The sequence below is a fragment of the Mus pahari genome, chromosome 3, assembly GCF_900095145.1.
Source record: "Mus pahari chromosome 3, PAHARI_EIJ_v1.1, whole genome shotgun sequence".
In the NCBI taxonomy this organism is placed as follows: domain Eukaryota; kingdom Metazoa; phylum Chordata; class Mammalia; order Rodentia; family Muridae; genus Mus; species Mus pahari.
Window position 1 is genome coordinate 16,189,444 of NC_034592.1, and position 25,338 is coordinate 16,214,781.

The 25,338-nt window shown below is 51.8% G+C and overlaps 2 protein-coding genes across 3 annotated transcripts in view; one reads left to right on the top strand and one right to left on the bottom strand.

Annotated features, from left to right (window-relative positions):
- Ddx31 (DEAD-box helicase 31) overlaps positions 1–11,288 on the top strand; it is a 67,036-nt gene extending 55,748 nt beyond the window's left edge. For both annotated transcript variants that reach the window (XM_021192579.2, XM_029536190.1), the window contains one exon: positions 10,125–11,288. In XM_021192579.2, the coding sequence (XP_021048238.1) occupies positions 10,125–10,245 (121 nt within the window). In that variant the 3' untranslated portion in view covers positions 10,246–11,288. The remainder of the gene's footprint in view (positions 1–10,124) is intronic.
- Positions 11,289–14,800: 3,512 nt separating this feature from the next.
- Positions 14,801–22,485, bottom strand: Barhl1 (BarH like homeobox 1). Its single transcript, XM_021193399.1, has 5 exons — positions 22,335–22,485; positions 22,127–22,164; positions 21,026–21,820; positions 17,149–17,371; positions 14,801–15,753 (listed from the first exon to the last, which is right to left on the bottom strand). Exons 3-5 carry the CDS (start codon positions 21,489–21,491, stop codon positions 15,459–15,461), a joined length of 984 nt encoding a protein of 327 aa, XP_021049058.1. The 5' UTR covers positions 21,492–21,820; positions 22,127–22,164; positions 22,335–22,485; the 3' UTR covers positions 14,801–15,458.
- Between the last annotated feature and the right edge of the window lie 2,853 nt (positions 22,486–25,338).

Genomic DNA, 25,338 nt, shown 5'->3' on the forward strand with positions numbered 1-25,338 from the left:
GTCAGGTCTCTGTCAGCCTCCCGACCCTCAGCTTCAGTTCTGAAAAGGAACAGTAAACATCTCTCTACACATAGGAGTACAGTGAGAGTCACAAAACCTTTCCTGGCACCTACATACAAACCTGTCAGACATTCCCCCACCCCAAACATCTACACAGATGCTGTTGGTAAAATATTGAATGGCCCCCTCAGCAACATTCGTCACAAAAACAGCAGTTCCCGGGAAGCTAAAGTGGTAACATAACCTCTAAAATTGCCATCTCTCCTGGAGACATGGGCGCTGAGGCCTGTCTGCTACACAAGGTCTGTTAAGACTGTTGGCCAAGTTGTCTGTCGAGGCACGCATGAGTGAGGCGAGTTCAGGGACATGCTTTGTGAGGGCCATAATTCCTTCTCACTTGGTGGGAAACAGTTCCTAAATGACAAAGTCAGTGTCACTGATAGTGTGGAAATGTGACTGCAGTTTCTAAATCCCCCTGCCTTGTGTGAATTATTCCATATACCCAGCACCACTTTCCCAAGACAGTTCTCTCAGCTTCTGCTGTTACCTCCAGTGTGGTCATCGGCGACAGCGTCATCAGAACCCAACCTCTTGTTCCTGTTCTCAGCTCAGCTCCCTTAAAATTCATTAGAGGATTGCCAGTCTCAGTTAACTGTTCTTAAATCATTTTATTTGACTTGTATCACTTCTCTCAATGCATCCTTGTCACAGCGTTGCTAGCTCCTCTTCTGGTCCTTCCTAGATGTGGCTGTGCTTGGTCGGGGAGAACAAGCTGAGGGCTGGCTTTACCTGGCCAGCACAGCATAGCCAGGCATTTTCTTTTTTTTTTTAGAAATCTTATTTTTTTTATTTTTTATTTTTATTTTTTAAGATTTATTTATTTATTATATGTAAGTACACTGTAGCTGTCTTCAGACACTCCAGAAGAGGGCATCAGATCTCATTATGGGTGTTTGTGAGCCACCATGTGGTTGCTGGGATTTGAACTCATGACCTTTGGAAGAGCAGTCAGTGCTCTTAACCGCTGAGCCATCTCTCCAGCCCGCCAGACATTTTCTTAACCTCCAAAAGCCACACAAGTCTTTCATGTCTCAAAATAGTCAACATCCTTAGGGCAGTCACTTGTGGCCATCAGTTACCTCAGGTAGACTTGCCCCTCCCTGAATCAGCACAAATGCCTCATCACTGGAGTTCACTGGCTTGGGGCACTTTTCATGTTAACAGCCTTGGTGTTCTGTGGCATTGCAAACAGCCAGTAAGTGCTCACCCTCTGTGGCTGCTTCAGCTTTTGCTGTTGGTTCTGTTTGTTCCCCATTAGCTGTCTTAAGTCTATCAGTGTCACACGGTGGGTAGGCTAAGTTGCTTGCATGTTGTGTGCACCTTTGAGCACACACAAAGAACTGTATCTCAGTTCTCTGGCCTCTTGAAGGAAGATAGTTGAGGTGCACGCTAGCCATCATCGTGGAGACAAATCAGCTGCTCAGTGTCTTGTAAGAAACAAGCAGTTAGCCATTATGGCGATGGCCTTGTGACTTGTCTAGCTTTCTGCTGGCCTCCAATATCCAAGTATTCCTGGGACTAAGGACCAGAGTATGTATGGAAGTAGCTGCAACCTTGCAGCACTCGGGAACAACCTTGAAAGCAGAACCAGGTCCCCTGAAGATGAGCACTAAGAAGCTGCAGCTGCATCGCTCTATGAAGCAATATCCTCATCATTAGGAGCGGCTTGCCTGCCAAGTTTTACGTGGCATTTACAACCTCTCTAATATCACTTAATTAGCTGAAGGAAAACCTGGACTCTTGCCCATTATGAATTTTTTCTCAATTTCTTTGAGCCAGTTATTCTGCAAAAACCAGATTGGCCACATGTGAGATGAGAGGCTGGGTACAGCCACTTGGAAGCCCGAGGCTTTCTCCGTGCACGTCTGCTGCACCTGAGTTGGTGCTCTCCTGCACTGCCTCACAGCCTTGGTCCCCTGGGCCTCCTTGACTCCATGTCTTCCCCGACTTCTAAAACTCTGTGTTTGTGAGTATCACGCTTGGCTGCTGACTTCTTCTGAGGTCCTGGTCTCTTTCTGTGCCTCCTGTGGCCACTGCTGTGCTGACAGCTCCCACTCCCCTCTTAACCCATGAAGCCCTGACTTAGAGTCTTTGTGACATCCTGCTGTCACTTTCAAGACCTGGGCCTGGCATGAGCTCTCCCTCTCACCTCTCAGACCTGCCTGAGCATACAGATGCCCTCACTTGATCTGACACAGTGACACAGTCTATTTTCTATGTGTGGAGTTGGTCTGAGGTGCCACAGCAGAAACTCCAGGAGACTTTTTGTTCACCATGTCTGCAACATACTCCTGGCTCATAGTAGGTACAGAAGAAATACTTTGGATTAGATGGGTGGAATCATTATGGAACTGTGAGGGAAAAGGAGTTGTTTTACTATGAAGGGAGGTGAACTCAGTTATTCATTGAACCGTGAAGATGACCAAGCCTACTTGGAGCAACCATCTTCTTTCAAAGCTCTGTGTACCAGGTGGCAGCCCTTCTGTGCGGAGAAAAGCAGGGCTAGACTACCCCCAAATTGCCGCTAGTCTCCCAGCCCAGCTTCCTCTTGTCTCCTTGGCCTCCCGGGTGAGAGTGTGGAAGAGAGCAAGCAAGCTACCATCATTGTTTTTATCCACTTGTCCAAGGCCAGAACTCGGTCTCATTTGAGCACCAGAGAGAGATAAGACGACTAGCAAGAGCTGTGGGGACACACAGATGTGGATGAAAAGAAGAATCTACTACTAATGTCTGCTGGGAAACACTGAAAAACCAAGGGCCCAGGCCCCACCCCAGAGACCACAGTTCTGTCACAGAGAGCAACATAGAGATGATAACAGACTTGACTTGGGGACTGAAAAGGGTGTCCTTAACAGTGTGGCCGGCAGGTGCCAGTAGGGTCTGTGCCACAGAACTAAGGCAGAGAGTTATGCAAGGGGCCTTTGGCCAGGCAGTAGTGTAAACATGCAAGTGCAGGCTGAGTGCTTGTCCATCAAGAAGATGGCTGAATGAGTGAATGGGCTCTTGTGGACAGAGAACACAAACAGCACAGGGCACTCACTGGGTCTGCCTGTCATAAGCTCACTGTATGTTCACAGGCCCATCCAAATAGACTGGCCATGGGGCCCTCCTCTCTCTGCAGCTCCCTACTGTGTACCCTGCTGCCTTGGACTCTGGGGTAATTACAGCTCTGCACAAGTAACCTTTACATCTGCCCTCTTTGTTCCTATCATTGTTTTTTTTCTATGTGACATTGTGCAATTACCAGATTTCTGCCTCCTTGTGGAACAAACACACCCTCACCCACACCCAGCTAATGAGGCGATTAGGGGGGATTCACAGTGACCTCGAGCTTCCTCCACACCTGAGTCACCTGCAGACAGCAGGAGCTATAGGGCATGCTTTCTGTCACGGAAAAGGCTGACAACAAAGAGCAGGAACCCAGTCAGCCTCCCCTGGGAGGCTGGAGATGATGATGTTTGTTGCTAGAGTTACCCAAGCACTGGAACTGGGAGCTGTAGCTGGTCTCAAAAACTGGCCACACCAAGATGAGGCAGCATGCAGCAGGAGAGTGCCTCTCATTAACACTGCCTGCTCTGGCTTACCTGGCTCCCGTCCTTCGGAAAGCCAAGAGGCCATGGTAGCCCTAGCTCTCCCCTGCTGCCCACAGTTTACTTTTCTTCACCCTAAAAGCCCTCCCCACTCCCCTCCCCACCCCACCCCTCAGTCTGTTCTCCATTCTGATTGTGACCTGTATGAACTGTCTCCCTTTATTCTGGTCCTGAACTCCTATAAGTAGCAGTCCGAAAAATAAGATTAACTTGTTGACCCTCAAGAAGAGGGTGCCGTATGATGCGGTGGAATACACCTTTAATCCTAGCAGAGTCTGGTGGATTTCTATGAGTTCAAGTCCAGCCTGGTCTAAATAGTGAGTTCCAGGAGAGCCAGAGCTCTGCAGAGAAGTCCCATTTCAAAAAGCCAAAAGGGTGCCAGCCCCACCCCCACCCCCACCCCCACCCCCGAGAGCCAGCTTTCCAGGTCACCAGTGTGCTGCATTCAGCATGTGAAATGTGAGCCACTTGACAGCAGCAGGGGCATGTCTACTGAGGACTTGCTCTATGCCAGGCTGACTCTCTTGTGCTCATCCTGGGAAGACCCATCCTCTGCTGGAGTGATGATTGTTTCTAGAGTCATTCTTGAGCTAAGTAACAAGTGTGTAACCCTATAAAGAGGGCTGAACTTGCTGAGCATGATGGCGCACGCCTTGAATCCCAGCACTTGGGAGGCAGAGGCAGGCGGATTTCTGAGTTCAAGGCCAGCCTGGTCTACAGAGTGAGTTCCAGGACAGCCAGAGCTACACAGAGAAACCCTGTGGGGGAGGGGGAGCTGAACTTTACCCCCCCCCCTGCCCCTTCTCCCCCCTTCCCCCTCTTTGTGTGTCTGTGGCATTGGTTCTCTCCTCCCACTGTGCGGGGCCAGGGCGACCGCAGGCTCGCATAGCAAGCACCTTTACCCAGGAAGCCATCTTTCCAGTCCAAGAGGATTCTTGTTTTATAATGTGAGATCATTCTTTGTGTAACCAAAGAAATGGACTTAGAGCAAGAGACAGGATTGTGTATAGATCGGGTGAGCTTTATGGCTCTGCTTGTTATGGCAACAGGCCTGTAAAGAGATACTCGTGAGCGAAGTCTGGCTCTGAAGTGGTGTCGGTTTCAGTGCGTGCAGAGGTAGAAGGGTACCAGAGGTAGCCTGGTTCTGGAGTTGGCCCTTCCTGGAGAGTTGGAAGCCCCTAGCACTGGGTGACAGCTGGTTTGTGAAGTGGGAATGGCAGCAGAACATCAGATAGTGTAGGAAGAAACCATGAATGCCTGGCCTGCAGTACAGTGTGAAGCCAAGAGTGCTCAGGGAAGGCTCTCTTCCCCTCCCCCCACCCCATTCCTCTTTTTCATATACCATAGCCTGACCTTTGTCTCTTTAATGTTCTGCTGAGTGGCGTGGCCTGTGCTTCAGTAAGCCCTATATCTCAGTTGCCACTTTCAGGGATGCCCACTCCCTGATGGCCCCAGCACACCATTACAGTTCCCAAAATAGGCTGTTCTCTGTAAGACTCACTTGGATGTTGTGTGTGCACCATCTGCGAGGTGTTAGTAGCACCAGTTAACTAGTCCCTGGTACACAAGAGATCACATCTCACATGGTGGCCCTGACCTCCTTCCTCCCCTTTATACTGTCTGTCCCATATTATCTCTACTAAGAATACTCGTCTGCTCCATGGAAACCATTCACACGCACAGTAGAGACTGTCCAGCACAGGTGCCCAGCTCATGATGTATATAGGGACTGTGACTCCAGGTCCACCACAACCAGGAACTGGCCCTGTCCTCAGATGATCCATCTCATACTCCTGTGTGCAGATGTGGCTGCCTGAAGCCCTACTGCCGTCAGCAGGGCGCACCTATCCCAAGGCTGCCAAGTCCAGATGAGGTCTGGCTTACTCAACCTAGTGACTGCACACACGAGAGCTCCTTTCCCTTACTTTCAAGGTAAGGGCCGCATATCTGTCCAGCTTGAAGGTCACCTTCTGAACCTGTCCTTTGGGTTCAGTAGAGCATTGTGCTGTCCTTTCTCTGTAATGTAATAAGTGTTCTCAGGGTATCACGCAGGTCACAGAACTGTTAGACAGGAGGCCCCAGAGGGCTGAGCCCTCGGATTGGGGCTCAAGGTTCTGCTCTTCAGGTGGTCAATCTTGGTGTTCTGAGAATCTCACCATAGTAGTGTTAAATATGTTTGTTTTCCAGGGCTGCCCACTACTTAACCACCTTAACAGTAATCCATAATAATCTTATGGAGAACTGGAATAACACCAGTAGTCTTCCGTGCCCCTGCTGCTTGTCCTCCCTGCTCAGGCCCTTTCCCAACTTGCTGTTGAGTGTCTGAACTGGGGGTTCCAGCCCCTGCCAGCAGATCTGTTCTTTTCCCCACTCCCCAGTATGGCCACCTGACGCTCGAGGTCCATGCCTAAGGGCTGAGAATTTTCTTGAGAGTTTTGGTCTCCTGTGCTAAGAAAGCTCAGGGTTCCTCCCACTTGAGGACTCTGAGTCCCCTGACAGGGCCTCTCCATTTCCACATGGTGAAAATGGAGTTCCATGAGTTCCAGCTTCAGCAGGCTTTTACCAGTTTCCACACCTCACATTCCCAACATTGGCCTGCTTCTAGCTAAGGACTCCCAAGTTCTGTTCCATTCTTCAGTAGCCTTGTTTTTTGACAGAAGCTAAATGTTCAGGTGTCCTGTAGTTTAGGGTCCATCCCTAAGGAATGTCAGGGCAGGAACCTAGTCAGGAAGTGAAACAGAAACCATGAGTAATCCTGACTTGCTTCTCATGGCTTGCTCGGCCTGCTTTTTCCTACCATGCAGGGCCACCTCCCTGAAGTGGCATTGCACAGAATCTAGACTTTGTTGGATCCTGAGAATCAAAGGTGAAATCTTCTCTGATTGGGTTGCCAGCCAACATCTCTGCCCATTCAACTCCAAGCTGGGCCTGTTTATGCTGCCATTCATCCCCACCAGGACTTTAACAAGTTGGAGGCAAGCTGATGCATCTTCCCACGCTGCTGCTGCTGCTGCTGCTTCGCCCGAGTCTCACGTTGTTCTAGGGGCAGGTGCTCCCTTCTCTTGCTTTCTGTCATCTAAAGCCAACAGAACCCTGGTGACAGTCTGCCATCTCCTCCTCAGTTTACCCAGGCACAGTGGAGGAGCAGTAGTCAGCCAGAGATCACTACTGTCTTCTGATTGTATACGTAGAGTATCGCAGATTAGAAAGCAGGAGAGATTGGAAAGGAAGAATTGGTCCCTGGGCATCTTAATTACAGTGCTTGAGAAGGCTTAAGAAATCAAGTAACTGAAGATGAAAAGTAGTGATGTTTTCAAAAGTAGAAAATCAAAATACTTTGAGGTTTTGGCATAGGACAAATTACACCTGTTTGCTGTAAACAGATTATACTGTTTTTTCCCCTCGTTAAAAGAGAACATGCCCATTTTATAAACTGAAAGTCAGAAGTTACAAAGAAACTCACAGTGCAAGGTTAGCTTAGACTTACTGTCTAGTGTTATGGGTGACTCTCGGAAGGATAAAAGCAAGGTGGAGCTCAAGCAGCAGTCATCAAGGCGAAGGGATGCTTGAGTGGCCATGTGTACTGGTGCACACCTTTAATCCCAGCTCTCAGATGGCAGAAGCAGGCAGGGCTCTGTCATACAAAGAAAAACCTGTCTCAAGAAAACAAAACAAAAATCTTAAAGGCTTTGCTGTGCCATGACCCTAAAGCTATTTTTTTAAATAATAACAAGAAATAGTGATTTAAAACGGATGTTTTCCTGTCATGAACTGGGCATGGTGGCAAGCGCCTTTGATCCCAGCACTTGGGGAGGTGATCTGAATTCAGGCCAGCCTGGTTTACAGAGTGAATTCCAGGATAGCCAGGGCTGCCCAGAGAAACCCTGTCTTAAAAAAGATATGAGTGAATGAATGAATGAATGAGTAAATGAATGAATGAATATAATAAATTATGTCCTGTAAAGGAATGCTGTGAGCAACCTCCTAGGTAACTGACTGTTGAGTTTGCAGATAAAGTTGTGAGGGACTGCGGTGTCTTCTTCTGGGGTCTTGGTGGCAGTGGGAACGATTGCTAGTTAGGCTGACTGCCTTCCTGGCACCTGCCTGTCCTGAGTAATCCAGCTTGGAGAACAGGCTCTTCAGCCTTCACTGGGAGAGAGTTCCCTGCAGTTAGATAAACTCATCTGTTGCTTGGTAACCACAAGGTTTCCACAGTAGATGCTCAGGAAGCCTGAGTCAGAAGTCCAGCCAGGTATTTGAAGGGCTAGAAAGTTAGCAGGATTCTTAGACAACGGCAGCTTGTCAGAAGGCATGAATGCCGGGTGCATGCTTGGGTTTAGAGGGGTTCACCTCCCCATCTGTACTGCACTCTCTCGGCAGCTATGGGCCTAAGAACAAAGGAGAAAATTGGGAGCTGGCCGTGAGAGAAGTGCATCCTGTTGGCATGGCTTTTATGACAGCAGTGAGCCCTGTAGGGTTGCCCACCTAATAGCAGCCTGAGTTGGAATGTATGGATACCTGCTTGTTTGCTGCATGAGTAGGCCGCTGGGTTTGTTGAGATGCTAGGAAGTGTGTGACAGTGATTCATGAAGGTAAGCAGGACAGCCTGTGCCTGCTAACCGTACTGTGCACTGCTCTGAGCCACCCCAGCCCAGACACACTTTCTAGAGTCTGTCTTGGGCAGTATGGCCCAGACCTTACCCAGCTCCGCCCCACCTAGATCTCTGCCTGGGCACCCTGGAAGGGGCCCCATGGGGTGTGTTGTCACTGGCAGCTGAAGGCATGGGTATGATGCTCTGAGCCCCTTCCCACAGACTGCACTTGCTGTAGGCAGTTCATGGATCAGTCACCAGTTAAGAGTTTGTTTACTGTTGTCCACAGTGATTGCAGAAGCAAGTACTTTTGCTTGGGAGAGTATTTTGAGTGAAATTTTGCATATATTGAAATTCACTCAGGTTGTTAAATTTAAAATTATACACATTGTAAGTACCTACTTCAAACAAAAGGGAAGAAAAGGCATCCTTTCCTGTCAGAACCTTTCGTTCTGTCATGTAACCTGACTAAAAATAAACTACAAGTACAGGAAACTGCAGCCTTTACTAAGGGAGCAAGGCAGTGCTCCCAACAACCACCTGGTCTAGCTCTCCGTGCACCTCATGCCTTACCTTAAAGGGCACGCGCTCCATAGGAGTGAAGCCCAGGCTCAGCACTGTTGCTTATTAGAAAGTGGGAGCACAATACATAGACCCCTATGAGATGAGAATAGCATAGATGCAGGGATATGTGGTGTTGGTGGTCTTGAGCCTTGACTCAGCACATTTACTAAATAAAGTTCTAAATATCATTGCTAAGACACCCTTTCCTCAAATCTTTCTCCTGGCAATGACTGACTTTCTCTGTTGCAATAGAAAACAGTTTATTATAACTGCAGCCTTGTACTCCGGACAAGATTGTAAATGGCTTCACCTTTATTATAATGGGATTCTTCAGCCTTTCTAGTCAGGCTAATAGCTCATTGCTGGCTGTGTCTAATTCTTGAACTTTAAAGGACTCTTTAGTTTGAGTACAGCCTCTGACTACCACAGCCCAGAACGTGCTGTAAGTCAGAGAGCAGCCAGCCTGCGGTCTTTCCTGAGCTCCTTCCACTGAGTCACCCTGGGTTGGTGTCGTGTTAGTGCTGCAGAACTTTGCAGAAGGCCAGCGAGGACTCACTCATGTTTGCTTCTGAGTTTAACTCTTCTGCTTGCATTCTCCATTCTCCCTTCTCCGCGTGTGATTGAATTTCTACAAATTCTCTCTTCTGATCAAGTGGTAGGACTACTGTCTTTCCTGAAGTAGTCTTGTGTACTGATCCTGGTGGCAGGCTTTGACATCTTGTGGATCAGGATAAGGGATGATCTCCTTCCAGCCCAGGTCTGTGTAGTGGTTGTGCTCAGATGCCCTTGGGCTTGGCTTTTATAGGATCAGGGTATCTTCTGCACTCTAGTGAGTGTTGGAGCATCTGCGTAGATACCCAACTTGGAAGCTGGCCTGACAGGGCACTGTGCCTATGGTCTGCCCTCAAGGGTTCACCCCGGAGGCCTGCACATGGAAGCTTTGCATAAAGCTAAACTGCTTTGTACTAGGAGGTTTCTGTGGGCTTTCCCATCCATGGGCAAACTGCTGTCTCATACACCTCATTTGCTGTCAGAATGTGAGAGTGTAGATTTCTTCTTTTTCCCAACCATGAAAACAACTCAGAACAAAGCCTCACTTTTAAAAATGCCGTGATATTTTGCCACCATTATGAAAATCTGTCAGTGCCGTATCTAATCTTCTGGTGCATGGAATATCAAAACAAGTGTTATTGAAGAGGCTGCTCTTCTGCTAATGCAAAAATGTCAGCTTCCTGGTCTCACAGCCTGATGCTTTCAGCCTCTTTCCAAATGGGAAAGAAAACACTAAAGTTTCCCCTCTGCTGTTACTGTTCCTCAGGCCTGACCCTCGGAGGAAGACTCAGAGGAAGCAACGCCTCGTGCCTGCTGAAGTCCTACACTCGGAACACTCGAGTGGGCTGGAGGACGGTGGCACGAAGGGCAGAAAGCAAGGCAAATAGCAGGGCCTTCAGGTGGCACCCTACCAGCCCGGGCCATGGAAAGAATGAAGCTGCTTCTGCATCCAGAAGGCTCACCACCGGCCAGCGAGCTTGTTTTTTAGTTTCTACCGGACCGGGTCAGGAAGGGTCCAACATGGCCTCGTGGCTTTAGATTGATGTCCTGTTCTTATCATCAAAGCTTCTGAAACATAACTTGCACCTCTCCCTGAATACAGACTCAAGAGTAACAGATCCTTGCCTGTTGGAGGAGGAGCCCTGAACGAAACAAAGTAGGCAGGGGCCGGTGCTAGACAGTCACCCACCTCTGGCCAAGCTTCCTGTGAGATTGCTCATGGACAGCAAGCATTTTGTGTGTCAGCCTGGATAAGTGGAGCTCCTGGCAAGCTTGCCAGATAAAGCAGCCACGTGTGTATTGCATGAGTGTTGTGGGATAAAAGATGTTAAAAACTGGAATTGAACTTTGTACAGAGGGATAAAGTATTTGTTGAACAGTTATTTTCTAGTCCATATGTTTTGTTAGAAAGGCCCAAGGGCTTTTACCTTGGGTTAAAACCTGGCTGCGTTGGAAGGCACTTCCTTCTTCCATGTGCGTTGCCTCTCCTTTCCTATACACAGCCTACTCGCCTTCCCTGGGCTGATTGATTTACTTGTGCCTTTATATTATTTGCCTTTGAAGTCAGAAGGCCTTTTGCCTTTTGGCTCTTCAGGATCTGAGGTCTTTGTGTGTGACCTAGACCCAGAACCCACACACCATTGTGTTTCCGGGAGGTTTGAAAGAGGACCCCTGGAGCGTATTGATTTCTCAATAAATGTAAGATTTGGACACTACAGAGGACTCAGCAGAGAGAGGGTTAAAACTCAGCATGCTCTATTAAGTCACCATTCTGTCTCTGCCTTACTCTGGGTTACTGTGTGCCCAGCCCACCCAGGTCCTCTGAAGCCAGCCCTAGGGCAAGTGCTGTGGTGCCATTTTGCTCCTCCTGAGAGCTAGCAGGGTGGACCCTTGGCAGGGAAGAAGGTCGGTGAACACCCACACTAGGAAATAAAACGCTGTGGAAGAGGAAGCATGGCTTTGCCAGGGTTAGAGTCACAGAATCAGGAAAGCCTGTAGGTGAGATCATCAGGATAATTTGAAGCTGCAGCAGGTGTCGTCAGACTGACTGGACAAATCAACCACCTTCCTTTGGATTTGTAGTGACTTAGATTCTTTTGATCGGAAGTGAGGGATCAAATGATGAAGATTCAGCCAGCTGTGAGAAAGTAGGATCCGTGCCTGTAATCAGGGATGGCCGCAGAAAAACCTGAGTCTGCCTCCCAGCAACAAGTGTCCTAACAGCCCAGCCAGCTGCAGGGCTGTGCAGTGCAAGTCTGTGAGGTGCGCTGGACACTGATGCAGCACCAGGGACCTCACCCTAAGGTTGAGATTTACGCATGGAGTTTGCTAACTTAGCAAGGGTGTCCTGTCAGATGCTGGATGTGCCTGCTGCTTAGTTAACACGGTACCCAGTCAGAAAGGTGATGGAGATGAGGGGTTAATGTTCTCTAAGTTTAAACAACCTTAAAATGAATATCTCATGGATCTTGATAGGTTGTACATTCCAGGTATCAACTGGACAGTGTGTGTCAGCCCATTCCAGTATGCATAGTGTGAGAGAGAGGGAGGGAAGGAGGGGGGGCCAGTGTTTTGCCTGTGTTTATGTCCCTGCGGGTGTCAGATCCTGTGGAACTGAAGTTGTGAGCTGCCACGAGGTTGCTGGGATTTGAATCTGGATCCCCTGGAAGAGCAAACCGTGCTCTTACCTGCTGAGCCATCTCTCCAGCCCTTTGTGGTTTTTGTTTTTTGGGTTTGTTTTTTTTTTTTGTTTTTGTTTTTGTTTTTGTTTTGTTTTTGGTTTTTCGAGACGGGGTTTCTCTGTATAGCCCTGGCTGTCCTGGAACTCACTCTGTAGACCAGGCTGGCCTCGAACTCAGAAATCTGCCTGCCTCTGCCTCCTGAGTACTGGGATTAAAGGTGTGTGTCACCACCCCCGGCACTTATGTATATGTGTGTGTGTTTTAAAGATTTATTTATTTATTATATATAAGTACACTCACTGTAGCTGTCTTCACATGCTCCAGAAGAGGGCATCAGATTCCGTTACAGATGGTTGTGAACCACCATGTGGTTTCTGGGATTTGAACTCAGGACCTTTGGAAGAGCATTCGGTGCTCTTAACTGCTGAGCCATCTCACCAGCCCTTGTGTGTGCTTTTAATCATACCTTTTTCTAAAGTCCCAGACTTAGTGTTATCTCTGACATCAGCCTGGTTGCCATATCTAAGTCTTGGAAGATTCAGACAGCAAAAGGAGTGCTGACCTTAGAGAGCTTGTTTGGGGCCCTCAGCCTTCTCCATTTGAGCCCAGCTGCTGTCCTTCTTGTGAAGAGCTACCACTGGAAGGCAGAAAGCTCTTGGCGAGCAGCTGTCTTCAGTGGGACACTGTCCTCACTCCCACAGAAGCCAGGGCCAAGCATAGCCCAGCCGAGGGCATTCATGGTAGCCCACGGGGCTACTGATTCTCTCCTCCTGGCACCTCTCAGAGCAGGCGCTTCTAAGCTGCCACAGCCAGAAGAAGCCTTGGAACCACAACCTCCACTCCCAGAGATGGGGCCTTCAGGCCTTTCCAGTGACAAGCTTTCAGGATTGACTGCCTCAGTCTGCTAGACCATAGAAAGATACAGAGCCAAGTTGTTGGTAGTGCCCCCACCCCACTGTCAAGATAAAAAAGCAGCTGGGATGCCATAGTTTACAACTGAGGACCAGCTGAAAGTGCTAACCTCATAAACTTTGGTGCCCCTGCCCTTTGAAGTCTAGATTTAGAAGGAAGAGTTTCCTTCAGGACCTGCCTTATTGTTTGGTCCACTGGGGTCTCATGGTCTTTTTTTCCCCCGTTTTAAGTGAGAGCACACAGCCCCAGGGTTAGGAACAGAGAAACCAATTTAGCCTTCTAAATGGATGGGAAGCACAAGCCCACCTCACTGCAGAGGTTGTGGAGTTATTACAGGTGGGATGTGCAGGACAATTTAAAATATTGTAATTATAAACTTGTAGGGAAGCCTTGTTCTTCATTAATGTAAGATATGAAATCGCCTCTGCGGTACAAGGACAATTACATAGTCAGAATGTGTCTGCGGTTTACTCTGCACTGTGTAAATGTGAGGGTGGCTGCTCCAGCCTGCCTCCTCCACTCTCACAAAATGAAAAGCACACCACCGCAAGTTGTCCTTTGATAGATTTTTAATATGATTTTAAAGAGTTTTGTTTGGTCTCATTCTTATTCAATGAGATTAATTTAAAGCACTTATCCCCTGGGTTTAAGTCAATCCGTGTAGGATTTGGGCAGGGTTTGTTGCTTGGGGGGTTTTGTTTGCAGGAGGCTATGAGAGACTCCTTTCCCACTTCATTAACCCTGAGTTGGGGACAGTCCCCCCTCACACCCCACCACAGCCAGATCGAGGGATTTACCAGCCCGCATTCACATGCAAAAGAACTTGAAAGCCGAGGGGCTCCTTGACTTAATTAGCTGCTGTGCATTTTGCAAAATAAGAATAATAGCCCCACCATCCCAGAAAAGAAAAGCCTGGGTGCGAGGATGCTGGGGGGGTGGGGAGGAAACAGTAGCCAAAATGGTTGAGGGCGGTGTTGTCTTTCTGAACACGCCCCCTCCCTCCACTGCCTTGTTCTCTCAGGTTGGGCCAGAAAAGCTGGGAAGGTGCTTGCTTGGCTTGCAAGTTTCCAAACTCCCTAGCAAGTCTTCCATGTGCAGGTCAGTGTGCTGCAGGTGGTGTGGGGGAGGGGAGCACCTGCGCCCAGGCCCCGGGAGACGAACCAGTGTCAGGAGATGACCTTGGCCCTTTGAACGTGATCTGGAGTCTGACTCCCCTGAAATCTCAGAGCCAGGGGCGGGTGGTTGATCTGCCCCCTCCCCTGCTCCTATTTCTCCCAGGACGGGAACAAGGGGTGGATGGAGAGAGAGCAAAGGGTTGCGGAACGTGGCGTCGCGAAGGCAAATGGGGTCCTACCAGGCATTAGAGACTAGGAGCTGCGGGTAGCCAGAGCGGAGGGCGCCGGGCAGAGGAGGGTGGGGCAACGGGGAGCAGCCTCGGAGTCCATCTGTCTGCCCCGCGCCCGCAGGGCCGGGCACCAGCTGCCGGCGCCCTGGCCTGAGCCAGATGAGACGGCTCAGAGAATCCTTCGCGGCCTGCCACGCAGCAGAGGGAGGCCGAGCGTTGGCCTCGCCCGTGACCCCTAAGACCGTGTGGAAGCGGGACAAATCAGATGGGAAGGCCAAGAGCCTCGGGGTGGAAACGGGGAGACCCCTGGGAGTCCAGCCGGAGTCTCCTAAGCATGACTACAACACCCAGGAACTGGGGACCGGGACAAGAGGGAGACGAATTCTCCCTCTTCTTGCCAGTGAAAGGATCTGTAGTTCCAGAGGTGCCAAAGTTATTTATGGAGGAAGGAGTGGGGAGGGCCTGAGCGGGAGCCAACGGACGGTAGCGCGGACAGGCGCCTAGTCATTTGTAAGAAGTTTATTTCCACATTTAAAAAAAGAGAACCCAAGAGGTCTGGCTGCCCTGGGACCTGGGTGGAGGGAGCGGGACTGGGGGCCAGGATGCGTGGACAAGCCCTCTCGGCCCTTTCCTGCCCCACCCGGGATGGGGAGGGCACAGGCCACAGACTCACTGATTCACGGACACGGTCACGGGCTCATGGGTCACGAATAAATAACTTCATATACACTTTGCACACTGTATGTACAGCTCCACTGCTAGCCCGGGGCTCAGGGAGAATAAAGGAAATGGGAGGGAAGCTCCGTATAGCGCTCCCACTCTGTCCTGCAGAGGTGCAAGAAGGGTGGGCCCAGGCCTGGGACACCGGCGTCCCCTACCTGCTGCTGAGGGGACAGGGGGCACCTGGGGAAGTCCGCAAGGACCCGGGTTTTGGTGAGAGGTGGGCAAGGGCGCATATGTACATTCGGCGAGTGTAAGTGGCTCCTGGATGGAGCAGCCAAGAGAGAGGACGTAGGGGAGGGGTAGCCTCAGTGAATTTCCCCAACACGGGGACACTGGGCTGCGGAGGGGAGCACAGCAGCCCTGCCCCGGGGCGAAGGGAGGGACCCACGCCCAGACTGAGCTGGGGGTCCCAGAGCATGGTTTGGGGCGAGTGGGAGCTTCACCGGGGCTGCGCGGCGCGCGGGAGGACGCCGGGCAGCGGGGGCAGCGGCGGGGGCGGCTCGCTGGCGCCCTGGAGTCCGTGGATGAGGATACGGGGCACCAGAGGTCTCTGGAGGGCAGGTGGTGGCGCGCTCGGTCCGCGGTACAGATAGAGTGCGGCGCCCGGGTCCAGATTGGAAACGAGACTCTGCGGGTAGAAATAAGGCGACGGGAACATTCTCTGGAGCGCCGAGTAATTGCCTGCCTCCGCTAGCAGCTCCAGCCCCACGGCCGTCTGTCGCTTCCATTTAGTCCTAGGAACCGAAATCAAGACAGACGAAGGGATCAAGGACTAGAACCCTCACAACCTTTGCCCCTTCCTAGTGATTGGCACCGAGAGCCGCAAGATGGCCAACGGGGAGCATGCTAACTTGTTAATAAATAATGGAGTATCCATGTCAAATACACCATGCAACATTCTCTTCCACTGGCTTTCCATGACTTTTGTCCCCATTTTACAGATTAAAAGCTTGAGGTATGAACTAGTTTTCACGACGATCTGCAAAGTAGCAAGCAGAGCCCCTGCTCCAAACCAGATTGTCTGACTCCCAAGCGCACTTACCAACTCATGTAGGGCGGCTCCTGCTTATGCTTCCCCTGGGAAGGCCCCTTAATGAAAGTGGTGGAGCTGCCTACTGGTAGCCTGTGTCCCGCCCCCACCCTTATCCCTTACCCAGTCCCGGGTAGCCCCAGAGGCTCGGACTTGAAGCAAGTAGGCCGGGACTGCAAGCAAAGATTTCTCTGAAGGAATGTACACTCTTTGTCTCCCAGCCTACCCCACGCCTCCCAGCGTGTGGTGGGATAGCCCGGAGCCCCACTTGGCCCAGAAGTTGAGAGGCCTAGGGCAAGGCGGATGTGAGGAAGGCAAACCTAAAGGCTCTGTACCCACCTGTAGTGAGGTTGAGGAATGCCTGCCTGGGTTCCAGTGAGGTTGAGGTGGGCTCAGTCACACTAGCCCTGTCCCCACCCCCCTGAATAATTCATCATCATCATAATTGTGTAATTACTGCAACGAGCCTTAATTATTGATGCCTGAAGCAGTAATCAGTATTTATTATTAATGGGGCTGTGTGTTCTGAGGCTGCATCATTCCTGCCTCTGCTATGTATGTGGGAAGTGTGGGTCACTATGCTGTCTGTGTACGTATGTTGTTCATTTAAGTCCTATGAATGTCCAAGAAGGAGATTAAGAAGCAGGTTCAATACCAGTGTCTTAATACCAGTCTCCCATTCTCTCTGTCCCAGAGGTGAGACAGAGAGCCCTTCTTGGCTGTAGATGCTAGGAGGTCCAGGGAAGAAATGCTCTGAGATACAAGCAGTCACCACAGACTCCTACTGTGACCGACCGACCGACGACCGCCTCAGGGACATCTCTGCTTTCTGGAGACTGGGACTACCACTCTCCCCTAAGGGCTTGGGCCTTCCATCCGAAGAGCCCAGAAGCCTCAAAGCCAGCCTAGGGCTGCCCTTGGGGACTTGGTCTGAGATGGAGCAGGGCTTGAAACCCCCTGGTCCTTTCTGCCCCTCACTGTGGGACCTAGGACACAGTGAGTCTTTTCTCAGAGCCTCAGTTTCCCTACTTTTGCAGATTGGGGGTGACCCAAGGCTCCAGAAGCGCCCTACCGACCCCGCCCCACAGCGAAAGCTCACCTGCGGTTCTGGTACCAGGTCTTGACCTGCGTGTCGGTGAGGTTGAGCGAGGCGGCTAGCTCCATGCGGTCTTGCACGCTCAGGTATTTCTGTCGCTCGAAGCTACGCTCCAGCTGCGCCAGCTGATGGTCGGTGAAGGCGGTGCGTGCTTTGCGTGGCTTTTTCAGGCGCACCGGGGGACTGTCCCGAGAGCTGGAGATCTCGCGGTCGCCCTCCTCCTTCACTGCGGAGACACAGAAAGCATGTCAGGGCTCGGCAGTGCCAGCGTCCTCGGGTCCCAGTCGTCAGAGAGGAGACCTCTGGGGTCCCATAACACCCAAGCCCTTGGGGACGCTGCGGCCTGGCCGTCGGATTCAGGATTCCCTGCCTGCAGAAGGATGTGAACAATGAGCGAGGAGGGAACGGTGTAGGAAGTGAACGGGGCCAAAGTCGCTGGCAGCTCCCCGAAGAAACTTAACCCTTTCCCCCCCCCCCCGCCTCACTCCCCCACACTGGGGGAGGGGGAGATAAAGACTGCCAGGGGCAGACCGGCCTAATGTGTCACTGGCCAAGAACGGATTTCTGGAGGATAGTCTCCTCGTTTGGGCGCAAAGCTCGCGTGGAGAAGCAAAATCCTATTTGCTCCTCAGCATCCCATCGTCTCGAAGGGAAGATAATTGTGCCCACGCCTCACCTACCTTGCTTTAGCCAGGTATAGAGATGGCTTCCTAGACCAGTTTTGAACTAAGCGGATAGAAAGCTGGCATGGCTCGCATCTGAGAGCGCTCGGAGCTTCGAGAAATACCTATGTTGTCCCTGGGCACGAAGGGCTGCGTGCAGCACAGAGGTCCCGGCTTCACTGTGCCCACTGTGGCTCCCAACCCACCCGCGTAACAGCCCACGGTTGGGCAAATGGCCATCTGTTCCCGGCTCCTGAGGTCCACCGTAGACGGGACAAAGCTAGATTAGTTCGTTTTCCTCTACTTTCGTTGGGGTTGACTTAACAGAAAACACATATTTAATTGAACAAGTCGGGCATTCCCATCTCCATCTCCCAAGGAAAGATTGGAACAAAATAGTCCGCTTCTCCCAAAATAACCCTCTAGGCTGGGGCTCCCGCCCACCCTACCCCTGCTTTCTTTATCTTCTTTTATGGTGAGTTTCACTCATTGTGCGAGGCATTTGCCGTGACAGGGTTCAGCTGAATGCAAGGTGATTTTTCTCTGTAGGAAACAATAATCCGGTTAATTGAGCCACTGGGGAGGGAGGCTTTTCAGCCGGAATGGCTGTGCTTCAAGGCAGGGAGGGCGCCTGAAGCCCCAGCACCCGAGCACTGAGTCCCGGAGTAACTGCCCCAGACGGCCTTCTGCTTTCGCCTCCACTGGGAGGCAGGGACAAAGATGACTTTTCTCCCTTGAAAGCATAAAACTTATCCTTATTCAAACCTCAAACTTGATGTTGCAGAAATCTTCCTTTACCCCCTAATTATTTGGACTATTGATAACAATCGGCCACTGGAGTGGTCAGCCGTTTCTTTTTTATACTTTCGTTCTTTCCGAGCTCTGCCAGCGCCTTTGGGACTCTGGCAGTTCTGGCTGTCTACCTTGTGCCTCAGAGCCGCACTCCATCCCCATCATACTAAAGCCTGGGGGCCAGAGACCCTTGATGGGCGAAGCCTGGTTTGGTTTCTCTAAGAGCCCAGAGCTCCAGCCAGTGTACTGTTGCCACCTATCTCCAAAGCCCTGTTCAACTTCAGTAATTACTGTTTAAGAACCCTTTCACACCAGAAACTTGTGATGAGACTGGCCTGTTCCCTACCCCTGCCTGCAAGGACAAAATGACTCAGTGGTTTGTGGCTGTGGTGAGGGACTTAAATGCCCTCCCTGGGCTGGCTCCTGTGTCTGTCTCTCAGTTTAGTTTCCTAAGTCAGACTTTGCAAAAGTCACCCCTGTTTGAGAAATGCGCTAGGCATGGTTTTGCACGCGCTCTCTGTCTGTCTGTCTGTCTGTCTGTCTGTCTGTCTCTCTCTCTCTCTCTCTCTCTCTCTCTCTCACACACACACACACACACACACACACACACACACGCACACACGTTCACTTCAGAGACTTAAGGGCAAAGCAACAGCTAGTGCCTAGGGGTGGCTGGAACTTTCTACAGCATCTCTGCTCCAAACCTGTTTAAGTGATACATAGCCGGCTTTCCGCTCTCTCATCATCTCCCTCCTCAGATATCATCAGGGACAGGAGAAGAAAATTGATATTCCAATTATCTTAAACGAAATGGAATCTCTCCTCAAAATCCTGCTTAGGGGCAAAACCATAAGAGGAAGTAACTGTTTGTACAGCAGGGCTGGACCCAATTGCTCTTTGCCCTAATCATGAAACTAGGTAGAGCTGGTTACAAATTGTAAGTAATCACACACACACACACACACACACACACACACACACACACACACACACACCTTTCTCCAAGGTGTGTTCTCTTTGCCTCTCTAAACAGACCCCTGGGAAGGGGGGTGGGCAAAAGGGTCAAGTTTCCAAAATACCCCCTCCCTCCCGGGTGCTGTGGTTGGAACTGGGGGCATTCTAGAAATTATGGTTCCACAGCCTGGTTGAAGGCCACCTAGCCATTTCTACTAGGGCAAGAAGAGAGAAAGGAGACCTAGACTAGAACCCCTGATGGGCTTCGGTTTGGAGCCTGGGTCTACCCTCTGAGGAATTCTTGGTTGAAAGGAAGTCTCAAGTGACTCTAACTAAATTTTGTGAAATTTAGCACAAATAGAGACCAGGAGGTGCATGCAGCAATGATGCTCTTTATAGCGAAGTATTCACCCGAGGAAGAGGCTTGGGGAATCAGTTGTAATAGTTACAAGTCCAGGAGCAGTCTCTACCAGGTCTTGGTTTTCTGCTGCTTGGCAAGAGAGCTCCATCCCCTGATACCTTTGACACTCGTGGCCTCTGCCACTTCACTTCTCCTGGGAAAGAACTTTGAGCTCCTGGACCCAATAAACGGCTAGAGTCAACGCAGAGCAGAGCAGAGCAGAGCAGAGCAGAGCAGAGCATAAAGAGAAGACACAAAACTTAGCAACCTTTTACTTTTTTCCTCCCTCCCCTCTTCTTCTTTCCTTCCTTCTCTTCCTTTCCTCCATCCCTTTAATACCACTTCAGCTCCTTAGTTAAGACAGAATGAAGAGGGAGCCATCACAGAGATTCCCAAAGAGAAAGTAGGACTAACTTGATAACCACTCAGGAATCTCTGGGTCCTGACCACAGCCTGGTGACCACTGTTCAACCCGCTGAAGACCCGAGTCAGAGAGAGCTGCTGTGTAGGTGTGGCGTTCTTCCCACTCCGCCTCAGACCCTAATCCAGCCAGCCACCTGGCCTCTCTTTTTCAGCATGGTTCACAGGTCTAGACTACACAGCATTCAATGGGTGAAGGGGTCCACTTTTTCCTCTTTTGGGGAAATTCAGATTAAAAGCCAGAAAATTTGTACTGTACTAAGGAAGGGCTCTGGTGGGAATTTCCTTCCAGGTTCTCACTCCAACAAGGCAGCAGTCTCCGAGCTATGCACTGTTGCAAGCTCTCCCAGGGATCCAAAGGTGAGGCTCTTGCCAAAGTTTGCTTTGTACACCTGGAGAGGCTTGCTCTCCTCCACACACAGTATCCTCCTCAGCTTCTCTGAGCCACAGAGACTGAACTCTTTGTTGCTCCAGGGCCCCAATCTTTGGGGCTGGGAGAGAGTTGTAGGCGAAAACCAACTCTCAGCCCCTCAGCCCGGGGCCTGGGAGATCCCGGAGATGACTATGCTTCTGTCTCCAAGTGTGTGCTCTCAAGTTTTACATGTCACTTTTTAGAATCCACCCACCCCCGCTTTTCCCCTTGGTTTCTTACCTTTGTACTCAGAGTCTGATGAAGCGCTGCTGACACTTTTGTCCAGCTTGTCTCGAAAGTCCTCCCCGGCCTTGGCCGCAAGGCGGCCCCCAGGCTCAGGGGCTGCAGGCTGCCCACTGCTAGAGTAGGGTGCACAGGCCGCGAGAGGTTTGCAGTCAGCAAGGATGTCCCTGATCAGAAAGGAGGAGGTGACGGTTCGCGACTGGGCTGGGGCTGAAAGCTGTCCCGGTTGCAGGTGTGAGTCCAAACCTGGGCCAGATGCTGCACCAGGCCGCGAGGTACTGGTCTCCAGACAGTCTCTTCCGGGCGAGGCTGGCGAAGAGCAGTCGCTGCTGCTTTCTGACCGTGGACTCAGCTCCAGGGGTGAACGGCAGTCCCCAAGCAAGGGGTCCCCCTTGGGAAGGGCGGGGCTGCCCGCTCGGTGGGAGAGAATGGAGTCAATCCCAAAGCCATTGGAGCCTTCCATAGCCAAGCTGCGACCTGTCCTCCCCAAAAGCTCCCCACCCACCCCCAACCCCAGCCGCCGCTGCCCCTGCCCCTAGCTGCGGGCTGGCATGGGGAAGGCGGGCAGGGAGCCTGTGGGCACCTTGGACGGAGTTCAGCCTTGGGGGAGCCCGGGAGCTCTGGGCCAACCTCCTCTGCGCATTACATCCAAAAGGGCTCAACGCGTCTTCTGCAGCACCGCGCCGAGCTGCCGAGCCGAGGGGGGGTGGTGGTGGGAGTGTCAGGGAGGAATGGGAGGAGGGCGCGCCAAGTTGGGGAGAGCCAAAGGGTAGAAGAACGGCCCGAGGGCCCCTTTGGCACAGAAGAAACACGAGGCTGATGGAATCTGAATAAAGATCGTCTTTTGAAAAAACAAAATCCAAACCGCACGCTTCCTCCAGGCAAACCGTAGCCCAGGGCAGGGGTCAGCACGGCCGATAGCAGCCGGCTCGGGCCGCGTTACGTTAGGAGCAGGCAGAACAGAGCGCACCTGGAGGCCTCAGCACCGCGGACAGCGACAGCGGCCCCCGGATCCAGCAGCCCCACCTGCCCTGGAGCTCCTGCTCGGCCCCGCCAGCACCGTGGACAGCGCCCTGCGGCTCCCACCGCAGCTCTCACCTGTCCTCCGCGCGCGCCTTCGCCGCCACCCCCACTTCCTTTAAAAAAACAAAAAAATCGAACTTGGGTCACTTTTACTTTAGGACTGGCTTTTTGTTGTTGTTTCTCTCTCTCTCTCCTCTCTCTCTCTCTCTCTCTCTCTCTCTCTCTCTCCCCCCCCTTTTTTTTTTCGTTGTGTTGTGTTTTTTTTTTTTAAAAGGGGACTCACCCACGTGTCCCCGGAGTGATGACGCTGATTGGTTCGGGCCGATTTTGGGGGTGATGTCACGGCTCTACAACCCGCGGCCCGATTCTTTTCCAGTTTGATTAAAAGAGACATTGAATTAATTACAGCACAGACCTAACTGTTTACTGGCGATTTCCACACAGTTTGCTTTCATTAGGTCAGCGATGACGCCCCTAATGAAGATGATTAGCCAAGGGGGGCAGGGACCGGTGGGAGGAGGGCCAGCTGAGCTGCGTGGCCTGTAGTTTGGATGTGGGGCCTTGAAAGCCTTCTCCCGAGCTTGTCCACAATTATTCAAACTACTTGACCGACCCGGAATCCTATCTACATCCCCTTTCTTCCTCCTAATTTCCCTTCCTCATCCCACAAAATGGCAGCAAAACCCAGAGGAGGAAAGACGTGAATGTGTAGGGAATCCTTTTCCTAGTACAAGAAAGCACTTAAAAATTTATTTTCAGGGTGTCTTGCTTGGGTTCTAGGTCTTCTCTCTCTCTCTCTCTCTCTCTCTCTCTCTCTCTCTCTCTCTCTCTCTCTCTCTCACACACACACACACACACACACACACACCATGTAGGACATCACAATTCTTTCCTTGCCTCTGGGCCTACTGGGCCTGCAGAAGGTTAGGACTGATATCTTTTGGAGAAGAGACCAGAGTGAGGCCTAATTCGGAGGCGAGAGCTGAACCAGATGAACCGTGGGAAAGATCAATCGTTAGGGGGACCCACGGATTTGACTGTGGCCCAAGAGGCGGCACAAGAAACAAGGCAGTGACCTCTTCATCCCCAGCCAGTGGCCTCTCTAGGGCGCATGTCCTGAGAAGCTCGTGGTTTTTGGATGTGTGTGTGTGTGTGTGTGTGTGTTATGTTCCTCTAGACAGGACAATGCAAGTTCTGAGCTAGCACGAGGAAGTCTAGGGCCGACCGTGGTTAGCCTGGACTCTTCTTTCAAGGCAGTGACGGCTTTTTCCTCTTCGCCCTCCGGATCGCGCTCTAGTTCCGCTCCTTTGTGGGGTCAGCCACTGCTAGTGCAGGGGCCCCCGGTCTCCAAAGTAGCTGCAACGGGTCAGGGGCCTGGATTCTCTGAGCTCAACTCCAGGGTGGACGGTGTCCTGGTCTGCGAGCGAGCGGAGTTGCGCATCTGGGCAGCAGGGGCCCGCGGGTCGCGGGGTGCCCAGACTTTCCTCTTCTGCTCGCCCCTAACCCTCGTTCTGGGCCCCTAGGAAAATATCCGTGGCCCGCGTCCGGCTCGGCGACCGAGGCTGCCGTTGAATCGTTTAGCGCTGCAGACCGCAAACGCGATCTCGGGGCCGGGAGTGGCCCCTCACAGCGATCAGAACGGAAACTTTGTCCTCTGCCGGGATGGGCCAGCGGTGGCCTCGCGCCCGGCTCCCCGCGCGCTCCCTCTGCTCCGGTCGGCAGATTGGAAGCGGTCCGGCCGTCGGCCGGGCTGGGAGCGAGGGCCCGCTGCTCCCGGGGGACTGCGGGTGGAGCTCGGCTGCAAGCTGTCGGGGAGGCGGGAGGGAGGGGGCCCCGGCCGGAGCTCGGCGGCCCCTGCGCTGGGCGCCTCCCGCTGGGCCTTGCCTGTCTTTCTTTTCAATTTGGTGGATGGGGATGCGAGTCATAAATCACCGTGAGCGGGAGTGTCTCGGGGCCTTCCCTGCCAGCCTCCTGCTTGGGTTTCTCTGCCGCTGCAGGAGGGTCCCTATCCGGTCGCCCACATCTCTGCTGCTTCTCACCTCATGAGGACTCGTTTTTCCTAGCACCCTAAGTCCACATGGGTTGCAGATACCTCACTCTTTCGGGACCTGTAAGCTTTATTGTCACGGCCGGCCGGCAAAGAGCTGCGGTCTCTGTAGATTTGTCTCCTCCGCCTCAAGGGTTCCTAGCAGCTCCTGCCCCGGCCAGCTTTCTAAGTCTTGGTCTTGGGCAGAGTCTTTCTTAGTCTCAGTCCCAGCAAAAGTGAAGCCGACAGCCTCACAGATCAGAGCCTGAGAAAGCAGAGAGGACAGTTCGATCCTTCTCAGGGCAGGGAGAAAAATAAACCAGGCTAGAACCCAACCTCTTGCAGAGCGCAGAGCGAGCTGGCTTCTCTATGCTTTTTGGAGGCCCAAGGACATTTAACAGCTGGTTAATATAATGTTATTAGCACTGGATTATTGTAATCTATAGCAATTCAAAACATGCCGCGTGGGCTGTGGGTTGTTTCGTTTGAAATTTAGGGTATAACCCTCTCTCATGTGCTTGCTCTTTTCCAACTTAGGGCGTTGACCAGAGAGGTACTCCTTCCAGCCTCCATCATCTGGCAGGCTCTTGCATCGCAGCCTGTCTGAAGGAGTCCCGGTGAGTGTATGGGCTCAACTGGCCTTGTGCTCGTCTGGGAAGGAAATAGGACTGGAAATTTTTACCAAGTGGTCCAGAGAGCCTGGATCCAACCCACTCTTCAACAAGAAAGCCTGGTTGGCAGGGAGGGGTGTCAGGAAGATGGGGTCCTGGTTGGAGCCTCTGTAAGTTCCCAGCCTCTCTGAGCACTCTTTTCATTTACATAGTAGTACACAGTGGGAGGTTGATCTGCCACCCCAGACACTGGTTCCTGGTCCCCTCCAGAAGATTTGGGACCCTCAAAGGAAGGAGTGAGCTGAGCAGTCTGACTTCAGTCAGTGTTACTGCAGGACCCTGGGCTGTAACCCCAGCATCCAGAGCCCCTCTTTCTGGCTTCACATTCAGGACCCCAGATCTTTCTCCCCAGCCTCCCACCTCCTCTAACAATTCCCTGCTTCGGATCCCAGTTTCTACTTGCCTCCTGGGCATATGTGAGACAGATTGCCTCTCATAGAGCCGGAGCCCCTGCAAACCCCCAAACCACCCTACCAGATAGGTGTGGCCAGTGCAGGCAGATGTAAAGACACTGGCTTCAGAAGCTCCTGCCCCTGCTGGCTTTGAACTTGTTGCTCCTGCTAGGGGCTGGAGTTTCTCTTTACTACAAA